This window comes from Pogona vitticeps, chromosome 4 (assembly GCF_051106095.1).
Source record: "Pogona vitticeps strain Pit_001003342236 chromosome 4, PviZW2.1, whole genome shotgun sequence".
NCBI classification, from domain to species: domain Eukaryota; kingdom Metazoa; phylum Chordata; class Lepidosauria; order Squamata; family Agamidae; genus Pogona; species Pogona vitticeps.
Window position 1 is genome coordinate 112108920 of NC_135786.1, and position 22353 is coordinate 112131272.

Genomic DNA, 22353 nt, shown 5'->3' on the forward strand with positions numbered 1-22353 from the left:
GAAAGGGTAGCTGAATGACTGCAATGCTATGAGGGTTTATTACCTCTTGGGAACCGAAAAGGAGTAAGAGAGTTCATCAGTCATTTGAAACAATAAGCCTGAACATTAATAAGCCTTTCTAGCAGCTGGTGGCAAACAAAAAGATGGAACTAAAGTGCAATTCTTATACCACTACTTGCTTCCAGTATTCAGCTAAGTTGTTTCATAATCTACTTGTTGATTTAAAACACGTAGTTTGTCTATCATCAAGATACAGTGGTGCCTCGCTTAGCGATTGCCTTGTTTAACGATGTATTCACTTAGCGATGAGGTTTTAGGAGCGATCTTGCACTCCGTTTAGCGATGTTTCCAATGGGGAAATTTCGCATAGAGATGTTCGGGACCTTGCTTCGCTTAGCAATGACAGTTTAGGTCCCCCTGTTCCACTTAGAGATGTTTTTGACAGCTCTGTTTTCACTATTTTTAAAAGGTGTTAAATTGTTTTAAAAGGGTTTAGAGTGCTTGAAATCGTTAGTGCACTTAATAAACCCTTTGTTAACCAAAATTGACTTCTTTTTGACTCTTTTTGAATTTTTGGTGATTTTTTTTCTCCCCCATTGAAATGCATTGAAAAGGTTTCAACGCATTCCAATGGGGGAACTGTGTTTTGCTTAGCAATGTTTCCTATGGCGATTTTCGCTTAAGGACGGCAATCCGTTCCCATTGGAACGAATTATCCGGTTTTCAATGCATCTCTATGGGAAAATGCTTTTCGCTTAGCGATGTTTTCCCATAGCAATGTTTTTTCCTGAACCAATTAAAATCGTTAAGCGAGGCACCACTGTACAAAGATAAAACTTCCCAGTTATAACTACATGAAGCTGCCTTCTTTTGAATTAAATTACTGAATATGTTGAAAACATTGCTTCTACTGATTCCTGTATGGTGTTTTTCAGCTTGTTATGAAAGATAATTTAGGTAGTGAAGGGGAAAAGGATGGATGCCAGATGTCCACTGAACTACAGAAAACCTCAAACCTCCTATGGTGCTTTAAGGACCAGCTTCATGGATTAGAGCCCGTTTGGTTTATTTTAATTGTTTATCTTTTTAAAATGTATTTAAATTGTTGTAAGCCACCCAGAGACCTTTGGATAGTGTGGGTGGCATATAAATTTAAATAAATAAATATATCAGTAACCAGAAACCCAATGGTGCAATTGCACTCATGTTATGCTGGTGAACTTCTCATAGGCAATGAACGTTTATTTGTGAATAGGATGCTAAATAAGATAGGTCTTCAGTCTGATCAAGCATGACTTTTCTTACCTTTAAATACAAGCATGTAGTAATCATTCCTCTGTCCTGAAGCATTATTTCAAGGAGCAGAGTGATAAGAGCACACATAGACATGGCAGTTGCATTTGTCTCACCTCCCAATTTATGTGAATCAAATAAATCTCTTTCTGGCTGAGACTCTGCTTTTTTCACATTTTGTCTAGATCTCTGTCAAAAAGTGCATGTTCCTTTGCCAGCCAAAGTTGATGCCATTCTGAACTTCGTATGATGCAAATAATGTACAAAAAAACCCCCGTACAGACCAACTCAATGTCACAAATTCAATTATCTTGAAAGGATATGTCAGTTTTCTATATGCAGTCTCATGCTGTCAAACTGCCCTTTCCTGAATGAGCTCACCTGGGATAATATTATTGTTAAAAGTCCATATGATTTGGGGTATGGGAACTCCAGTTGCTTTGCAAGTTAACCGAAGTTGTTCTCCTTTGTTTAAAGCCACATCTCCAGGGAGTTCAATAAACTTTGGCAGCACATGGACTGTTAGGTTTACAGTGTGGCTATCCTCACCAGCAACATTGCTAGCAATACAGGTGTAGCTGCCAGAATCCTCAGGCTGCATAAGAGAAGAAAAGAATAGCTTGTAAAAATTTAACAAAATGCAATCAACATCATCATCTTAGAACTGATGTGCTGGAAGGGACCCTATAGGTCATTGAGTCCAACCCCTGTCAAGGAGGCACATCAACAGAGATGATGTTTTACTACAACTTCTCTGTGTGTGCAAAAAGCAAACCTAAGCTTCATGCTAGAAATATTACAGAAACAACTTCCACAATGATATTTCTTTAGAAAGTGTGTTCTTGAGCCTGCCACAAATCATATTTAGAGCTATTTAAGAAGCACCACAGTAAAGACTAAAAGAACAATGTATACATCAGGGTCTGGCTACTGAACCTGATAAAATAATGAACCCATTAGAGGATGGCCAAGGATGTTGTAGTTATGGACTTCCGTGACTGGCAAACAATGTTCCTTAAGCTTTCCCCTCCAAACTCTTTATAATAAAAAGTCTGAAGCTATCCCAGAAACAAGCTCACGGTAGAGGAGGGGATATAGACAAACATAGTATGAATTCTCATAGGGTCACAAAGAGTCTGATACGACTTAATGACTAAACAACAACAACAAAAGTATGAACTGCTATCCTCCTGCTTCCATATATGTGATGTTAAGGACTATACAGGCTGAGATGGGCGGAAGAAAATACATATTGTCTCTCACTCTTCCCAGCCTAGGAAGAAATATCTACTGATGGAGATACAAGGTAAAAAACAGACTAACTAAGAAAGGTTGCTAATAGTTTCTGCTTCCACTGGTATCTGCCTAAGACCTATCCAGCCTTCTCTGTATCTGAGGAAACTGCAAAAATTCTCGGTCAGAGTCGGTATGGTTACTCTTTTGATGTAGTGAATGGTATGTTCTGAGTTAGGTGACTTTTCTTTTGAAGATTATGGTTTGTTACTGGAGCATAACAATATATGCATAATGAACACACCTTGAACCTTCTCTCACAAGGTTACCGTGAGCTTCATGCCTGTGGACATCCTGCGCTACCTGGATGAAGAGCTTGCCTGTGCATGAAACACTCACTTTGTTTCATTGGGTAAACAGCATGCTCTCAGTTTTGTTGAGAAGTGTCCTGAATATATGGACTGCATGTCTGATTCCTGATTCACTGAATTATCTATAAGCCACAGAAAAATTCAATCCCAACTCAAGCAGCAAGTGACAAAGATGGCTATTTGAGGTCTATGGATCAAACAGTTCCCCATATGATGTTTCTTTTTAAAGCAAGGGAGAAAAACTTTCCTAGGTGTCTTACAAAATAATGTATCCTTCATGCATAAAAAATAATAAAATAAAATGAAATTAAATTGGGGGTGGTGGCGGCGATGCATGCTCTTCCCAAACTGTTTTATGAACTAAATGAGAGGGGAGGGGGAAGGCTAGTTTCTCTCCTTACTCCTATTTATCCTGAGCACTTTGATTTAAATGAGATTTACCACAGCATTTTCCACAATAAGATCTCCGTATGGCACAGTTGTGTGTTTTCCCATCAAGTTTGTTAAAAGAATCTCATCTTTCTTCCATTTCATGGATGGTGTTGGATTTCCATCAGCAACACATGGCAGAACTACACGGAAATTTTCCACAACTGTGTAGTGATCCTCTGTACTGCGTATCTTAGGTGGAACTGTATGAGGATATTTTTTAAAAAATAATACAGTTAATTGTTCATGGATTTTCAAAACCTGAATATGGATATCATCATGTGCATGCATGGCATCAATAATATTCATATAACCATCTCAATGTAAGAGTGTTCAACCCAGTATTTATGTAGGAGATAACTGAGAGAGATTGATCTGTTATGTGTGCACATACAGCATAGAAGAAGAATGGTTGCATTCTACAAATACGTGACAGAAACTGTGATGGGAGACTAAAATACAGTCGTGGGGGGGGAGCACATCCTCTTTGAATTCTATTTTACATTTTACGTTTATAAAAATAATCTGGTCCTTAGCAGGTCTGAAAATTAGGTAAATACAACTGCAGATGGATGACAACTGTAACATACAGCTCTGCTCTCACCTGTCCGTCACAGCTGGGCAGGGGAACATCAGCCAATGAGAGGACGGAGGGTGGTGCAGAAGGGGGAGGAGCTGGATTATATAAGGGGTGTGTGTGATGTGTGAGGGGGAGAGTTTTGAGAGTTTGGGTGATGAGATAAATTGTTAGAGAGATAGATTTGTGAGAGATAGTCAGTGATGGAAAAGTCTGTGTGAGGTACATTAAATGAGAAACTTGATTTACAACTTGATTTACTACCTGTGATTCACTCCTTTTTATTTTGTCAAATCAATAAACGCAGTTTTTGTTTTAGAAGAAACACTTGTTCTTTTTGATTACTAAATAAACTTTGGTGGCAGCAGTAGAAGAAGAGTAGTGAGAACTCTGGGAGGCCTGAGTTGACAGAGGCTTCGGAGGGGCCCGCTACAACAACACATGACATATTGCACCGTGTCATGATTTATTTAGCAAAAATAAAACCAAAATGGAGAAACCATGTGTGAAAAACTAAGTATACCTTATGATTCAATAGCTTGTAGAACCACCTTTAGCAGCAATAATAAAGTTATTGTTTTCTGTATGACTCTATCAGTCTCTCACACCATTGGTGGTTTGTCATTAGATGCATGAGTTGAAACAAGCCTCAGGCTCATATGCTCCATGCAAAGTGACTTCATTTAAATTTATATTCATTGTCCTGTCGCATTACCCACTTTTGGCCAAGCTTTGACTCTAGAATACTTTGGTATAGAGAATTCATGTTCGACTCAAAGACTGCAAGGTGCCCAGATCCTGGGGCTGCAAAACAAGCCCAAATCATCACCCCTTCACCACTGTCCTTAACAGCTGGTATGGGGTGTTTGTGTATGGTTTTTGCCAAATATGGCTCTGTGCATTTTGATCAAACATCTCCACTTTGGTCTTATCTGTCCAAAGGATATTGTGGTTCATCCAGATGCAACTTTGCAAGTCTTATAATTTGTACAGATGCAACTTTGCAAATCTAAGCCATGCTGCCACAATCTTTTTAAAGACAAGAGGCTTTCTTTCTTCTGGCAACCCTTCCAAACAAACTACTTGTTCAGTCTTTTTCTAATTGTACTGTCATGAAGTTTAACATTTAAAAACTGAGGCCTTCACTGGCCGACACCTAAGAAGCTCCATTTCAGCATCAACCTAAACATAAGATTTCTCATCTCATCTCAGGCAAAATGACTCACACCATAGCAGGCGTTCGTTCATTCGTTCGTTCATTCATTCATTTCTATACCACTCATCTGGCTGCAAGGCTACTCTGGGATTTATAATAATCATTTCGCACAGTTTCTTAATAAAATCAATGTTCCTTCTGAGCTGATGGGTGTTGCCATTGCTGTTAGGGCCTAAGAAGCAGTAAATGGGTGTGGGAGGATGGGGGGAAAGGGTATTTGTGGATAGAAGGGAATGCTGAGAGTGGGCTGGCTGGCTGAATGTTTCCTGGCATGGTCACCCTACTAGTCAATACTCAGGGTTCCATGGCAAAAAGGCTGGTAAGTTGTGACCAGATCATTGCAATGTCTAGCTGTTTCCAAGTGTAATGTGTCCGTCACTGTGGGCTATATCCTCAATTGCTAGATGTGCCATAGATCATCCCACTGATTTCCTTTCCTTTCTGTATAAACATTATAAGCTGTGTTGGCACAGGATGCAAGAGGAGACAACATCGCATACCACTGGCAGATCTTCCCACCTGCCCCACAGAGTTGCAGAGACAGCTCCACAAAACTGATATGCTAATTAATGATCATTAATGTAAGTAATAGGCAGAAGCCTACTCAAAGTTGATAGAGTGTTGCTGTCTATTCATTAGAATATTGATTGTGTAATAATTGATGTAGAAAGCACAATTGCATCCATGAAACTATGAAAAACACACCACCTTAACCACCGTACTAGTATTCACCATGATTATGAGAGCAGCTGATGTTTCCCATTTCTAGTCTTACTTACTAAGGACAGTGAGTTCCATGCTGGAGCTGCTTGATCCAGCCACATTTGTTGCAGTGCATGTATAACGTCCAGTGTCAGCGGGCTGAGCAAATGCAATCTGCAAAGCTCCTGTGCTGAGAATCCGCAGCCTCATGGACTCTGTGACCTGCTGTCCATCTTTATACCATGTAGTCTCAGGAACTGGGTAGCCTTCTGCTTCACACAACAGAGTGGCAGGTTTATCCACAACAACAACATACTCTTCCAGATGAGATTTGATAGCTGGAGGAACTGAAAGGTGATTTTCAGTTGTTTTAGTGCACTACTATAATACAATGAGGCAATTCTCCTTTTATTCCATAGACTTACTTCCCAGCACCCTCCATCTTAGAAAAAAAACTGTCAACTGGACCAGACCCCTCTCCATTTTATGAACAGGTTAAAAGCAAACATTGTCAGGTAGGTTGGCAAGCACGCAAGATACCAGTGAATGTCTTTATTCTTTAGTCTGATCATTAGTTTGATTGGGAATATGGTCATCAGTTTTTAAAGACACACAGACTTTAACGGATCTAACTGACTTGCTTGTTCCAGACAGTATTTAATTTCAGCCCATCATCTTTACTATTACGATCATATATCAGTCAAATAAAAATACACTTTTAATGCTCTAAGAATACTAACAAGGCAAAAGGTCTCGAAAAGCAATAATACTGTTTTTAATTTATTTTAAGGACATATTTTATACTGTGAATTTTATTATAATGAGTTATTTTTTAAAAAATAAATTTATTTTATGATTTATTATTTTGCTCTGTAGGATACTTTGCCCCGAAACTTTTATTGTACAAGAATATATTTAATAAACAAATAAGCCATAAAATGCTTCCTTTTTTCCATTTGTTAGGCTGTAATGATTTATTTGTTATTTATTATTTTATTTATTTATTTATTTACACTTTTATACCATATCATCTGGCTTGAGCCCACACTGGGCGATGTACAGCAGAGAACAAATCACAATTAATAATCATAAAACACCAACATAACAAATTGATATAATATTATAAAATAAACAACAGAACAAAGGATCAAAAAGCAACTACAGTAAATTAAATGAATCATTGAATAAAATTCAAAATAAATAAACACTGAACATTAAAAACAGGCGATGGATTATTTTTCATGTTTAATTATCCCTTAAATGATGCATTTCTTAAGAAGGGATACCAGGATAATCATAGTTAGCAACAATCTAGCACCATGATGAATGATATCTGTGGTGATCTTAGATAAACAATAAGGCTATAGTTAATGTAAAAAATTTACCTTGAATTTTTAGTTTGATCTTTCCAACTACAGTGCCTGCTGGGTTCTGAGCAACACATATATAAGTTCCAGCATCTTCAGCAGTAGCCTTTGTAATTTGCAGACCGCCACTGGGAAGAACTGTATAACTGTTCCCTAGAATATATGCTATTATTAATGCATCAAATAACAAACAATATAGAGGAGCCATGTAATAGCCAAAGGAACTGTATATATCTAGGCTAGAAAGTACTTGGGCATTTATGCTAAAAAATGTCAGATACTTACAAAACATCAACAAGGTAAGGGGGAGCATTTATACACTTTTCATAATGAGAAGATGAAAAAATGTGGATTTAATTTGTCAAAATAGCAATTTAGGCTAAACTTTAGCATTAGCCTTTGTTTAAGAGAAAATGGTGGAATAAATTTCCTAAACAGATCATGAACTCCTTTCTTCTCAGTTTTCTCGAAAAGATTTAAATTATATCCATGTTCTATGGAATCTAACAAATAGGCAATGAGATTGGATTTTATGAGCCCTTAGGGTTGCTAAGAGACTTTGGGTATGGCTACATTCGCAGCAGGGAGCAAACTAGTGTGGTCTGATTGGGAATGGTCAGGCTTGCGTAGAATCATCTAATCAAGTATGACCATTCACACGGAAATGGCTTCTGCCAATATCATGAAGTGGCTTAATAAGCAAGCCACTTCAGGTTATTGGGCAAATTAATCACTTCCCTTGCTTGGTAGAGGGTAGGAAAAGTGAAAAAATAATAATTCTACTGTATATAGACTATTGTTGTTGCACTGCATCAGTTCTAAAAGAAATTAAAAAAAAAACTTTTCTTTGCCCTGTCTTAAAGAGCTGGTCAACAAACTACCTACAAATCCAGTATCATGGATTTGAGAATTATTATTAACATTGTTGTATTTACTGGGTGGTGGTGTTCTGTTTTGTTTGTTTGTTATTTCGGTTTATTTTGTTTTTATGCCAAATCTGAAATAATAAGTTAAAAAAGAGAAAAGGATTTACATATGAATATAATTGAACTGCTTTCATTATATTTAATTACTGTCAAGTAAATGTCTACAACTGCGTATGCCTGAAGATTACCATGTACACTGAAAGGACTTGAAAGATTTATCTTCAGTGGTTCATTTTCTCATAACTATAATCACTTAACTAACAAGCTTGTGTAAACTAACTCCTGGAGATGTTTCAAGTATAAAGTATCCTTGGGATATGTAATGATGGTACTTCTTTCCTTCCAACTGTGTGGTGCCAGATGTTCTTAGGAGAACAGAAATAATGAAACAAAGCAGCTTACCTGTTGTGATAATACTGACCCCTTCCTTCTGCCACGTTATTACAGGATGAGGTGTGCCTACTGCTTCACATGGTAAGAGAATGGCATTGTTGAGAATAACCTCAAGTGTTCCAGGCTGGACTTGAATAGTTGGTGGTTCTAAGAACAAAGGAGCACAAAAGAAGAGCAGTTCAGAGATAAAATAATGACAATTGTAATAAAGCAATAACATATTTTAAAGTCATTTTTTAAAATAAAATACATGAAACAAAAGTAGAAGCAAAAACATTTCACTGCAGACCAGCAGTGTGATTAGGCAATCTGATGTGACACTATAGCTGAAATCTTGTTGCATCATGCATAATTATGCAAATAGCATAACCTTTAGTCACAAACTGCTAAGAAATATCTGAAGGCATTATCTGTTGCATGCTGACTAGAGATGGGGTATTCGTATTCATAACGAGCATAACCACTCACCTGGAGTTAATGAGAGTCTGCCCCCTGGGGCCAGACCATCCACTCACGTGTCCAGTGGCACCGGCGGCCTCGCTCATCCTGGCAATCAATCCTGGAGCCTTGCTCTTTTCCTGCTCAGCTAGAGACTCCATAGCCATGCAGGGAGATTTGTCCTCCCTCCCCTTGCCTGGACTTAGTAGCCAAGCAGGAAGAGAGCAGGGCTCCAGGAGTATTTGGAAGGATGAGCGAGGCCACTGCCACCACTGCCAGACACATGAGTGGATGATCCGGCCCCAGGGGGCAAACCCTCATTAACTCCAGCTGCATGGGGATATTCATATTCATATATGATACAGTAGTACCTTGCTTAACGATTTTAATTGGTTCCAAAAAAAACATCGCTATGTGAAAACATCGTTAAGTGAAACACCATTTCCCATAGAGATGCATTGAAAACCGGATAATCCATTCCAATTGGAACGGATTACCATCCTTAAGCGAAAATCCCCATAGGAAAAAACGTTAAGCGAAACCCATTGAAATGCATTGAAGCCTATTTCAATGGGGGAAAAATTCACAAAAAATTCAAAAAGACTCAGAACAAAGCCAAATTAAGTTAACAAAGATTTTATTAGGTGCACTAATGATTACAAGCATTTTAAACATTTTTTAAACATTTTAGAATATTTTAAAAATAGCAAAAACGGGGCTGTAAAAAAAAATGTTAAGCGAAACAAGGGGACCTAAAACTGTCATCGTTAAGTGAAGCATGGTCCCAAAATCGTTAAACGAAAATCACCCATAGGGAAAATCGTTAAGTGAAGCACAAGATCACTCTGAAAAAGCCATCGTTAAGTGAATTTTTCGTTGTACGAAGCAATCGTTAAGCGAGGCACCACTGTATTCATATTCGTATTTATATACGAATACCCACATCTCTAATACTGACTCATACAACCCAGTATACAATAGATAATGTCTATGGAGATTATTTACTGTATAGTAGTTTGTGTCTAAAAGTTACAGGTTGTTTACATTTTTTAATAAAATTAGCTCTACAAACAGATGATCTGAGCATTACAGAGTAATCAGGTATACAGATATAATCAGATAGAAGAATCCATATTTACAGGTGTTGATACACAGAAGCTCTCTGATTAAAGAAAAGCTGTGATCAGGCAAAGAGTTGAACAAAGCCCAGTCTCTCTCCGACATGCTAGCAGTTTTCAACAAGATAATCATGTTGGTCTGTTTAAGCATGTATAACAAAAATAAAAATAAAAGAGTTATGGAATGTTAGACAAACAGATGTTTTTCATGGTTGTTGTGGGTTTTTCGGGCTCTTTGGCCATGTTCTGAAGGTTGTTCTTCCTGACGTTTCGCCAGTCTCAGTGGCCGGCATCTTCAGAGGACTAGAGTAGGAACTCTGTCCATGACAGAGTTCCTACTCCAGTTCTCTGAAGATGCCGGCCACAGAGATTGGTGAAAAGTCAGGAAGAACAACCTTCAGAACATGGCTAAAGAGCCCGAAAAACCCACAACAACCATTAGATCCCGGCCGTGAAAGCCTTCGCGAATACACAGATGTTTTTCAGTGTGAGATTTAATGGGCTGCAAGCAACATACCTTCTAATTTTCAGCACTGCTGGGTGGTCTCCGCCTCTCTCTCTCGCAACTCCACCCCTGTGTGTGCATATGACTCCACCACCCACACACACTGGGTTCCATCACAACTGGAACCTAATGCATTTGTTGCACAGAGGAGGAAGACAGCTGCATGGAGGGAAGCGGAGTCATGCACACACACACGTGCACCCAGCTTCACAGAAACTTTGGCTGCAAGCCATGCCTACAAACATGGTTTCTCAGTTGTGTCTGGGAAAGTTGATTTTAATGCACAAACTGCAACATTCAAATAAATCTGACATAAATTTCCTAATCCGATAGAAATATTTATGTAGGAGATGTGAACAATATCAATCAAGATCCTCTCCCCCAAGAACTGTTGGCACAGTCCCATCAGGGATGTATCCCCTAAATATGGAGAAAATTATTTTTGAGTTGGACAAGAAATGTGCATGTTCCCACCTCACCCTGAACATTAAGAGTGATGTGTCGGTGGGCTGAGCCAGCAGCATTCTGTGCAGTGCATGTGTATTTTCCCGCATGGATCAGCTGAGCAGCAGTTATTTCAATAGCACCTAAAAGGAGGAAAGGTTGCTTCAGTTACGCTACATTTGGAAAAGTCAAACAGCCACTTCCAACTCTTGGGCAGTTCAAATGCAGTTTTGAACACTTCAAGAAAGTGAAAGGAATGCACAAATAATGGATGCTCCCAAAAGAAATTCCTAGTGTCTGGACTTCTAATGAAAATATAAATATATCTGAACCTTTAATGAAACAGCAACTTGTGTCCATCTTCCCATCTCTTTGCCACAGCTAATTATTAGGCATGTGTATTCAGGTTCAGAATTCACCAAATAATACCATATTTGGATAGCTCTGAATATATCTGAATCTAAATTTGATAACTGCATATCTGTAATAATAATTCCTAGTACAGTATTTGGAGTTCCATTTAGTCCTATACAGTGATGCCTCGACTTACGACCACAATCCGTTCCAGAAGATGGACGTAACTTGAAATGGTTGTAAGTCAAAGCACCATTTCCAATAGGAATTTATTGAAATGTGATTAATCCATTCCAGCCAAAGAAAAAAAAATCACAAAAAAATCACTGCAAGACTCATTGGAAATGCAATTAATCCCTTTCGGCCGAAGGGAGGGAAAAAAGGAAAAGCAATCAAGCGTGCAAGACCTATCAGAAATGCACAGAAAAAAATGGAGCAGATTGGAAATGCACAGAGAACAAAGGGACCAGGTCGGAAATGCAAAAGAAAACAAAGAAAAAAAAGCAAGGGAAGCATGCAAGACCCATTGGAAATGGGGAGAAAAACCCCCAAAAGCAACCAACCCCCAAGACCCATCGGAAATGGGGAAAAAACACTCCCAAAAGCAACCAAACCCCCCAAGACCCATCGGAAATGGAACCCCCCAACAAACAAACAACCCCCCAAGTCCCATCACAGCACAGAAACATAACCCCCCAGCCTAAAATCACGCTGCAAAAACACCCAGAAAAGTTTTTTAAAAGCAGAAAACAGCACCTTTCCTTACCAGGCAACCTGAAGCCTCCCTGCAAATACACACACACATGCTCACTTAGAAGCAGAAGGAGGCAGTCCCAAGCCTCCTCCAGTTGCACACTCTCTAACTGCTGGGGCGAAAGAGCTACAAAGAAGCAGCCTCATCACCACCTACAGTTAGCAATTTGAATTTCCTGCCTTTTTTCCCTGCCTCTTTTCTGTTCGTAAATGGACGCTCCAGTCGCAAGCAAAAGCAAAATTTTGCGGCCAGAGCTGGTTGTAACTCAAAATGGTCATAAGTAGGGACATTCATAAGTCGAGGCACCACTGTATGTTAGAAAGGGCAGTGTTTCTGCTTGCTAGAGGAAGAAGTGAAAGTGGAACCTATTTCATGAGAAATGAAACTTCAAGACACTCTGGCATCAAGGGCAGTGGAGGCAGAGAACTCAGTGACACATTGACAGTACGGTATGAGGTCCGGGGCAGGGGATTGGACTAGAAGACCTCCAAGGTCCCTTCGAACCCTACGACGATTCTATGATCCTATGACTCCTGTCTGGGGTTCCCGTGGGTTTTCCAAGGGAAGGAGCTGGGGTGGGAGCAAAACCTGTAAATGATGTCTGTTTGCACCAATAACATTATTTCTCAGGCAGAGGACACTGTCAGTCCACACTGTTCATGCCTAGAAATTAGATCTATAGGAAAACATACATTCCTTAAGGTCAACCTCTGCTCACAGTGCTAGGTATGTCATGCTTCGGTCTGTTGCCCCCTCCTTCAGCTTCTTTCACTGGGAAGGTGTCAGAGGGCACAATGAAATCCTTTAAAAATGTTTTGACTGTTTGTGTTTTAAGGGCAAACTAATGACTATACAGTATTCATATTGCCTGTAATGGAGTTCCAGGTATCAAGAAATTCTGAATTTTTAAAATTCTGATTTGGAATTCCAGATCTAAATTTTGGTGCTAGTACACATCCTTATGAGGAAGAACAAAATTGCTAGAACCAAAGGAAAGGAGTCCTTAGGGAATAGTCATTGACCAAAAGAGGGTAGAAAGAAGGAATAGAAGTTTACAGAAATAGAGAAAGGTAAGATATATTGTATGGCCTTTGGGCATCAAAGATTTTACATAATAGCTTGGGGCTTTTGAAATAAAACATCAGTTACATATCCAAGCATCTGTTCGTTCCTCCTCTAACTCATACAGTTTGGCCAGAGCAGTGATCCTTAACCTCATCCCTACCCACCATGTCTCCTTCAAAACACTCTTCTCATGGCAGGTTTCAAGATTCATGTACAGAACCTGAGCTGGAGGAAAATCAGCTGTAGCACATGATGCAAGACCAATGGGGAAAGATAATGTGCAGTTCCAGCCAAAGAGAATGGCACAGATTGAAATGACAGTGGCATTTCAAGGACTAAGAGCAAAACTGTCTCTAATGTTCCCCATAATGCGAACAGGAAATTCCAAAAATGTATTTAATAATCTTTATAGTCCATAACCTGAAGATAAAATTCTGTAGCCATCTCCCCGAGGAAGAAGCTTTATTCCATTCTTGGTCCAGTGTATTGTTGGCAAGGGAACACCTGTTGCAGTGCAAGGAATTACTACTGGAGAAGACTTGGTCACCAGCAGCTCTGTAGCTTCATCTGCTAAGGATGGTGGCACTAAGGAAAAGAAAGTCAAATAAAACTATTGGTCATTAACACTATAATAATGTTACCTCAAATGAATTACAATACAGGACTAGTAGAATGGGCACAACATGAGGGATATAGAGCACCATACTCTACACCATTGGTTCTTAACCTTGGGTTACTCAGGAGTTATGGACTGCGACTCCCAGAAGCCTTCACCACCAGCTGTCCTGACTGGGGTTTCTGGGAGTTACAGTTCAAAAGCATCCAAGTAATAAAGGTTAAGAACCACTGCTCTACACGACAATACAGAACCTGTTGCATTGCCATCCATCTATAAAACTGGAATTGTTAAAATGAGGTAGGTAAGATGCATTCAGAGAAGTTGGTCAGAGAAAACAATCTGAATATATTGTATAAATTTGGGAAACACACGCGCGCACAGAGAGTGAGTGAGAGGGAAAGAGAGAGATAATATGAAGCCAAGGAACTTCTTAGGACATTGGGGTAACATAAACTCTTTCAGAAGTTGTTGGTCTACAACTTCCATCAGCCATAGCCAATAGTAAGGAGTGATGGGAACTCCAGTCAAAGAACATCTGGAGAAGCAGTTAGCTCATCCTTGCCCTAAGACAAAACATCTTTCTTAAAAAAGAAAGAAATGAAAATGAAATAAGCCAGGGCATCTAAAAAATTAAGTATTATAATCTAGTTAAAATCCCATGACTTATCAAACACAACCTCAGCATTGCTATCACCTTAAGAAAAGGAGATGGATACAAATCATGAGATCTTTCTATGAAGCACAGGTCAATGACATTCAACTGCTTGAGTTTTGTGCATATGAATGGAGTGTTACAAACCAACAGTTTATATCACTGGTGGTTAACACTATCTAGGTGGTAATCATGGAGTTCTAAGGAAACATTTCACTTATTCCTGATGCTATTTTCAATCTGCAAACTGTAGGAAGAGAACATTGGGTACATCTTAATTCCCTAGTTTCAGTTGCTACAAAATACCAATGAATGTGCATTTGAAAGGCCCTCATAAGGATGCTCTGATTGTGCCACAAAACTATACCTTGTACACTGAGAGCAATTGATCTTTGATCCTTGCCGGCTTCATTTGTTACCACACATTCATACAGACCAGTATCATCTATGGTGGGAGAAATGATTACTAGTGACCCTGAAGACAAAAGCCTAAGGATAGGGAAAGAATGGGTGATTATTGTTCATTACAGTGTTGGGGAAAGAAAATGAAGCAGTACATTTACTGTCCTAAGGGATAGAGTTCAAATACTGACACTCATCTGGCAGGCAGTTCTATAGGAACACAGAGCTGGAAGGGATTCGGATGTATCAGTTTCTCTAGTCTGCTTTTTGGCCTTCATGTCAGAATTCTAACTGACCTCTCAAGAAATCTGATTCTGCTGAAGTTTTTGGAAAACTGGTTCTCTTTCATTCATTTCACATCTAATGCTACAATATTCACAGACTGCAACTAGTGCAAAACAAATCTGGATTTGGCCTTTACAACTTTCATGCAACTAACGTGTGCTTTCCAGACATCTGTCTTGGCTCCAGTAAGTTATGCTAAATAGAAGTAGAATGGGCTTTAACCTATAATGTGAATATTCTTGTATAGGATGAGTCCATCATGATATCATGCACAGTAATGATGGCATTGCCTAATGACAAAAACAGTGGCTCTAAAAATGGCCAGCTGATTATGCATTGGTTGTAATCTGTAGTTCAGATTAATTACTTGAACACCAACTGGCCCTCTAAATTATTTCTCTATCACATAGAGGATATCTTATTCATGCTATTACCCACAAATTCCTTCCTGGTACATTCTTTAAAATTTCTAAGGAAATTTCTAAGGTACCATCTACAAAGGTACCTTGCCTGAAATAAATAATCAGACCTTATCATACATTTAATATATTTTTTTAACAAGAAGAGTCTTCTCAAGCACTGAAAGACATATTTTTGTCACAGTGTACAATTTTCCTAAATTGCAGTGTTTTGTGAAAAGGAAACATGGGCCAAATATTACTCTTGAGGTGATGGTGGGGAATCATTTAACTGAAGGGGACACAGATTGTCTAGTTTTGAGCCTCAGAGGCACACTTTTTTGTGTCATGAAAGACAGAAAAAGCCATAAAGAGTCCAGGCTCTAGAAGTCACCTCTGGTCTTTGGAATTAACATCAACATGGCAGCAATTTAAATGTTTGCTCTCATAATGCAGTTATTAACCAAAGGTGACCAAAGTTTGGCAAGATACTTGTTGCAATTTTGAAAGAAAGACATAAAGGACATTGCTGGAGGTATTAAAGGTGTTACTTTGAAATAAAACTGATGGAACATTCATTGCATTTGTTCATTTATTTTATTTTATTTTATTTATTTTATTAGACTTCTACTCTGCCCATCTAGGCCAAAGGTCTACTCTGGGCAGCAGGCTTGGTTACATGTAATTAATTCTCATTTACAATGTATGGGAAACATAGATCGCCCACGGTCAAATTTTAGACTGTATGGCTCTATAAAAATTATAACAGTAAGCTTTCACCTGAATGAATTCTGCATCTGGTCCACATTAAGGGGATGGCCATTTCTCTTCCAGGTTATTACTGGCTTAGGGATTCCTGTGGTTTCACATGGCAAGGTGGTTTGGACGTTCACAGTAACTGTAATGTTGACAGGCCCAGGAGCAACTGATGGAGGAACTATGTTTTAAAGCACAAAATATAATATAGCAATATTTACAAAGGATTCAGAAAAGATATCACAGCATATCTTGGAAATATAAATGAGAAAAATAGTGTTTGATGATGGAAAAAAACAAACAAAAGACCTGTGGTCTCAGTTTTTAATAAGTGGGAGCACTTAAGGTCAAAGATACATACCCTTTATTTCATCTCTGTACCAAAGTAACAAACAGAATAAAAACCTATCAGATTTGGAGGCCAAATGACCAAATGCTGTTGCAATGTTTGTTGACTTGTGCTTAAAGTGTTGAAAGTCTGGGATATCAATCTCTTTTATGTCTACCAAGCCTTAACAATAATTAACACGAAATAAAATAAGAACCACATCTGAAAAAGAGCCCAAGAAGTTTAACATGCTATATTGAGCTCTAAGCAACACATAAGAACGGAGCACTCAGGGAAAATTCAGCTCAACCAGCTGATGCTCAAGAATGCAACACTGAGAGGATATGGCCCCAATAAATTGTACAGTGGAATGTGAAAGCCATGCATGCCATGTACATAATCTAAGATCAATCCTGCTTACACTATTTAATTTTAAGTGTAATTATGTCACTTCTAGGCAATATGCTTATCTGAAAAAATATATATATCCTTACCATGCACATGGAGGTCAATCCGCTTCCGCTCAGTGCCAGCAACGTTGGTTGCCATACAAAGATATCGCCCAGTGTCAGTAATTTGCACTGAATGTATATGAAGGGATCCATTGTTTGACACTAAATATCTAAAAGAAGGCATAGGGGGCTGAAACATGCCTGCACACACACAAACACACTATTAAAAATGGCATGTACACAGAACCTTTCCCTCTTCAACCCACAGTCCAGATATTGTATTTCCCCTTGAAAAATCAACATCTTAAACAAATGCAAGCTAAACAAGTAAACTGGGCACCCCTGGATTTGGGTCTCAAGTTTATCAACATTCAAAAGAGCCCCAAAGCATTTAAAATGGGGAAAGGACCATAAATGTGTTCTTTGTTACAACATTTCCTTAAAACAAAGAATGGAAAATATATTAATAACGTATCTTCCACAGAGAGACATGATGTGTGTATGTTTTGCAATTAGAATAACAGAATAATGGAAATAGAAGGAGCCTATAAGGCCATTGAGTCCAACCTACTGCTCAATGCAGGAATCCAAATCAAAGTACTGTATATCTAACAGATCATTGTCTGTTTATGTACCGGTTTGCATTTATGTACAAAATGTTGCATAAGAATTAAGAAGCAACCTAAAAACCTCAAAAAACAAATACTTCAGATACCTCTGCTCTACTCGATGCCAGGTAACATAGATGAGATTAAGAGTTACCATGTGAGCTACCCAACTATAATAGTCAAAAAAGGTGATGTTAAAAATCAGACTATTGCCCTGGATTTAATTTTATCTCCCCAAAACTGGAAGAAAATAGAGGCACAGAAACGAGAGAAGGGTACTGAGAAAACATGGGAAGTGTTAGAAATGGATATCTTTCCAGACAGGCTGAATGTACATCCAAGGAAGAAGGAAATTGAAAGAGGGGATGTATTTTATAATTGGTCTTGATTTCTTGATAGAGTTGGAATAACTTAGATTTAAATTAAAACATGAATATAAGCTGATATTTAGAGGATAACCAAACAGTATATAGATATATTTAAAAAAGAATACAAAGTTGTTTTTTGCATTGAAAAATGAACATATCAGAGGCATGTATACCTAATATGAATAGATTGGATGATTGTATACTCTGTGTTCTCCTATCCTCAAAACCCTTTTCCCATCCCTTACACTTCCTTTTACCTTTTGTATTCCCTACCCTATTCCTAGTAGTTTAAAATTTAAAAAATTAAAATAGAAAAAAAGGATACCTCTGCTCTACTTAGATAATGTGATGTGATATGATATGAGTCAGTAACATTATAAATGCATGAGGTCCTCAAAAACACTCTGAATGCATATTACAGTGCACAGTTGTAGCAGTTTGATTCTACTTTAGCTGTTGTGGATCCCTGTTATGGAATCCTAGCATTAGTAGTTTGATAAGGTACTCTGAACTCTTTCCTATAGCCCAGGGGATGGCAATAGAGCTCTTTAGCAGAGGATTTTGAGTGTATCATCAAACTACATATCCCAAAATTCCACAGGGTGGAGCCATGGCAGTTAAAGTGGAATCAAACTGCCATAACTGGGTGGCGTACATACACCCTTACTGCCTCCATTCAGGAGCTGAGGACGGCCAGATCTTCATTTCACTCATACACAACCATTGAATCTCCTTGGCCCAACATCAGACAGATGTGGATTCATTGTGTCAATCATTATTTCATCTACTTCAAGCAAACAAGGCTTTTGTGGGTTTCATTTCTATATTGCAAACTCAAGCTGGAAAGGAAACATCATAACATCTGCTTCTTCTACCAATCAGTCATTACCTGGCATTGTTTCCAGCAAAAAGGGTCCCATCCTTTCTCCATGAAATTCTTGGGGCTGGAATGCCTTCCACAAGACACTCCAAGACAGTAGACATATTAATATGCACAGTCACAGACTGAGGACCACTTTTAATTGTAGGAGCAACTGTATGTAGGGAAAGCATTAAAAGGAGAGTTTTTCTATTAGGCATGGATTTTTTTGTCACCCCACAATATTTGGACAAAAATGTTACATGAAGGTCAGCACTGATGTGCCACTAGAATTATATAATAGCAGCACATGAGATAGAAATATATTGCATTCCTCCAAATATCTAATATATTCCAGAGAGCACAAAATTATGTTGTTTAAACCGAGAATGAAAACTAAATTTCTACCATTTTTTCTCCAGATTTACACCCTATACATGAAGTATACTTAGAAACAAGTGCTACGGACTTACAAGTATGTACTAGAGATGGGGATGAATATAAAAATGGATCATTTTTTCTGACGAATATATCCAATTCATTAAATACTCATCGATCCGTATTTGTGGGTTCCAGAGACCCCCATGAATATAAAGGGATGAATATTTACTCGTTTTTATTCGTATTTCGTATTAAAAAACAAACAAACAAAAAACCATTCTGCCTACCAGCCGCTGATCAGCTGATCGGTGGCAGAAAGGCAGCCACCACCCCACACAGCCACCGAATACCACAGCCTAGCCTCACCCCCTTCATTTCCCTACCTTAGGCTCCACGCCACGCTACCCCACCTCCACCGACACCCTCTTACCTTAATCGCTGCTGCTGAAGTTTTCTGGCCTCGGAACCACACATGTAAAAATGAAGACTGGCTGCCCTTCATTTAGGAGGGAAGCTGCAGCTGCCATCATTGCAAAGGGCAGCCTGGATTCCCTTAGCCTATCTTAAGGGAATCCAGGCTGCCCTTTGAAAAGATAGCAGCTGCAGCTTCCCTACCCTAAATGAAGCCACGGCTACCATCTTTGCAAAGGGCAGCCAGTCTCCCTTTTTACACGCCATGGCTGTTGGGGTGGCTGCCTGGGGGGTGGCTGCCTATTGGCTTCTGATCAGCGGATCAGCGGCTGGTATGCAGAATGGGCTTCTGTGCTGTGTGGTAAACTTTCCTGGGGGGACCCAATTTGTGGGTGAACAACTCGGATGTCTGATATCCAATCTTCACCAAAGTTGGCAGGTGTGTTGGGAAAAGGCATAGGAAGCTCCGTTGTGATTCTAGAGTCTCTAGGTACCTGGGGGGAGCTTTCCTGGGGGTGGCCCTCTTTGAGACTACATAACTCGGCAGTCCTTGATCCAATGTTCACCAAGCCCCCCTGCAAATCAACGGATTGATTCTTTGAAGAATATTCGTATATTTGTGTTCGTTGATCCATTAACCTTGATGAATAATGGTTCAAAACAAATCACATTTTTTTATTTGTCCCCATCTCTAGTACGTACATCAGTGGCCAAAATCCTGTTGTTTTGTTTAGTAAATTGCACCAGAGTAGACCCATTTGAATCAATGGAACCTGCACTGCAGTTGACTCACTAAACCTCATTGATTCAATAAGCCTACTCTAGTGTGATTTAGTACACTAAGCTGCAGGACTTTTGTCTATATTTGCAGGCTTCATTTGATGATTACTTTCGTCCTACCAGTATTTTGCTGGTCTTCTACCATAGGTGTTCTCTCACCTGATATTTTATATTTTTTACTATAATTTTAAAGAATTTAATTCATGGGATGAATATCATCAGAACAGTGGCAACTTATCCACATTTTCCTTGGGCGGGGGGAATCAAAGTATGCATACCTTTATTTAAAATAAAGAAAGAAAAAAATACCCTCCCAGAAGTCTTCCAAAAGCATGATTTTGCTTTAGAACAATTTGCACCTTCCTCACATATCTTGATTTCATGCGAAATTTTCTTTCCTTGCTCTACCATTGGCATGGTGCATCTTCCAGTGGACTCAAAGGGGAGGAAGCACCCCTCCAATTTCAATAAATTGCCCATCCCCGCTTTAAACCATGTTTTGAACAAGACGGTATCCCAATACATCGTGAGGTGCCACATTATTAGCAAAAACAGATAACATAGTTTTTGCTTGAACAGATCTTTTGACTGAACATAAGGGACCACATGTCTTCTCACATTAAAAAAAAGTCTTTGTATCCAACACAATATGAAGTTATGTAGAAGATACACAATAACTACTCAAACATCCTACTTTTCCATGTATTCTTTTTTCTAATAGATGATCATTCAAACCTACAATTTTTCACCTGCCATCTGAAGTCCAGGAAAGTAGTACCACATCAGTATGCTGAACATAGCTTTCAATAAAGTGGAAGAGAAGCATAAAGATTCTCAGAGAGGTTTTATGTACAGTACCCCCCCCCCCCTTATCCATGGGACCAGTATCTGCTCATTCACTTATCCACAATCTGAAAATATTAAAAATTTTAAGAGAAAAATCACAGACGTATATATATTTATAAAGATGAAGTTAAAAGAACTGGCAACTAGAGAGAGCCAGAGACTATGCTATGCATAGCATTCACTATTAAAACAGCAGGTTCAAAATTGGGAAAGGAGTACAACAAGGCTGTATATTGTCTCCCTGCTTATTTAACTCATATGCAGAATACATCATGCAAAAGACTGGACTGGATGAATCCAAAGATGGAATTAAGACTGCTGGAAGAAACATCAATAACCTTAGATATGCAGATGATACCACTCTGATGGCAGAAAGTGAGGAGGAATTAAAGAACCTCTTAATGAGGGTGAAAGAGGAGAGCACAAAACAGTCTGAAACTCAACATCAAAAAAACTAAGATCATGTCCACTGATCCTATCACCTCCTGGCAAACAGAAGGGGAAGATACTTTCTTGGGCTCTATAATCACTACAGATGGTGACAGCAGCCACGAAATTAAAAGACGCCTGCTTCTTGGGAGGAAAGCGATGACAAATCTAGACAGCATCTTAAAAAGCAGAGACACCACCTTGCTGACAAAGGTCCGCATAGTCAAAGCTATGGTTTTTCCAGTAGTGATGTATGCAAGTGAGAGTTGGACCATAAAGAAGGCTGATCGCCGGATAATTGATGCTTTTGAATTGTGGTGCTGGAGGAGACTTTTGAGAGTCCCCTGGACTGCAAGGAGATCAAACCTATCTGTTCTGAAGAAAATCAACCCTGAGTACTCACTGGAAGGACAGATCTTGAAGCTGAGGCTCCAGTACTTTGCCGTCTCATGAGAAGAGAAGACTCCCTGGAAAAGCCCCTGATGTTGGGAAAGTGTGCACGCAAGAGGAGAAGGGGATGACAGAGGATGAGATGGCTGGACAGTGTCATCAAAGCAACCAACATGAATTTGACCCAGCTCCGGAAGGCAGTGG

The 22353-nt window shown here is 39.0% G+C and overlaps 1 protein-coding gene across 1 annotated transcript in view; it reads right to left on the reverse strand.

Moving 5' to 3' along the window:
* HMCN1 (hemicentin 1) overlaps positions 1–22353 on the reverse strand; it is a 372920-nt gene that overhangs the window by 63116 nt on the left and 287451 nt on the right. Inside the window, exons 74-84 of the mRNA XM_078393073.1 lie at positions 18943–19087; positions 17120–17247; positions 16322–16478; positions 14824–14945; positions 13606–13770; positions 11048–11155; positions 8517–8654; positions 7207–7341; positions 5899–6168; positions 3339–3529; positions 1675–1888 (exon numbers count right to left, since the gene is read on the reverse strand). Coding sequence (XP_078249199.1) covers positions 1675–1888; positions 3339–3529; positions 5899–6168; positions 7207–7341; positions 8517–8654; positions 11048–11155; positions 13606–13770; positions 14824–14945; positions 16322–16478; positions 17120–17247; positions 18943–19087 — 1773 coding nt within the window. The remainder of the gene's footprint in view (positions 1–1674; positions 1889–3338; positions 3530–5898; positions 6169–7206; positions 7342–8516; positions 8655–11047; positions 11156–13605; positions 13771–14823; positions 14946–16321; positions 16479–17119; positions 17248–18942; positions 19088–22353) is intronic.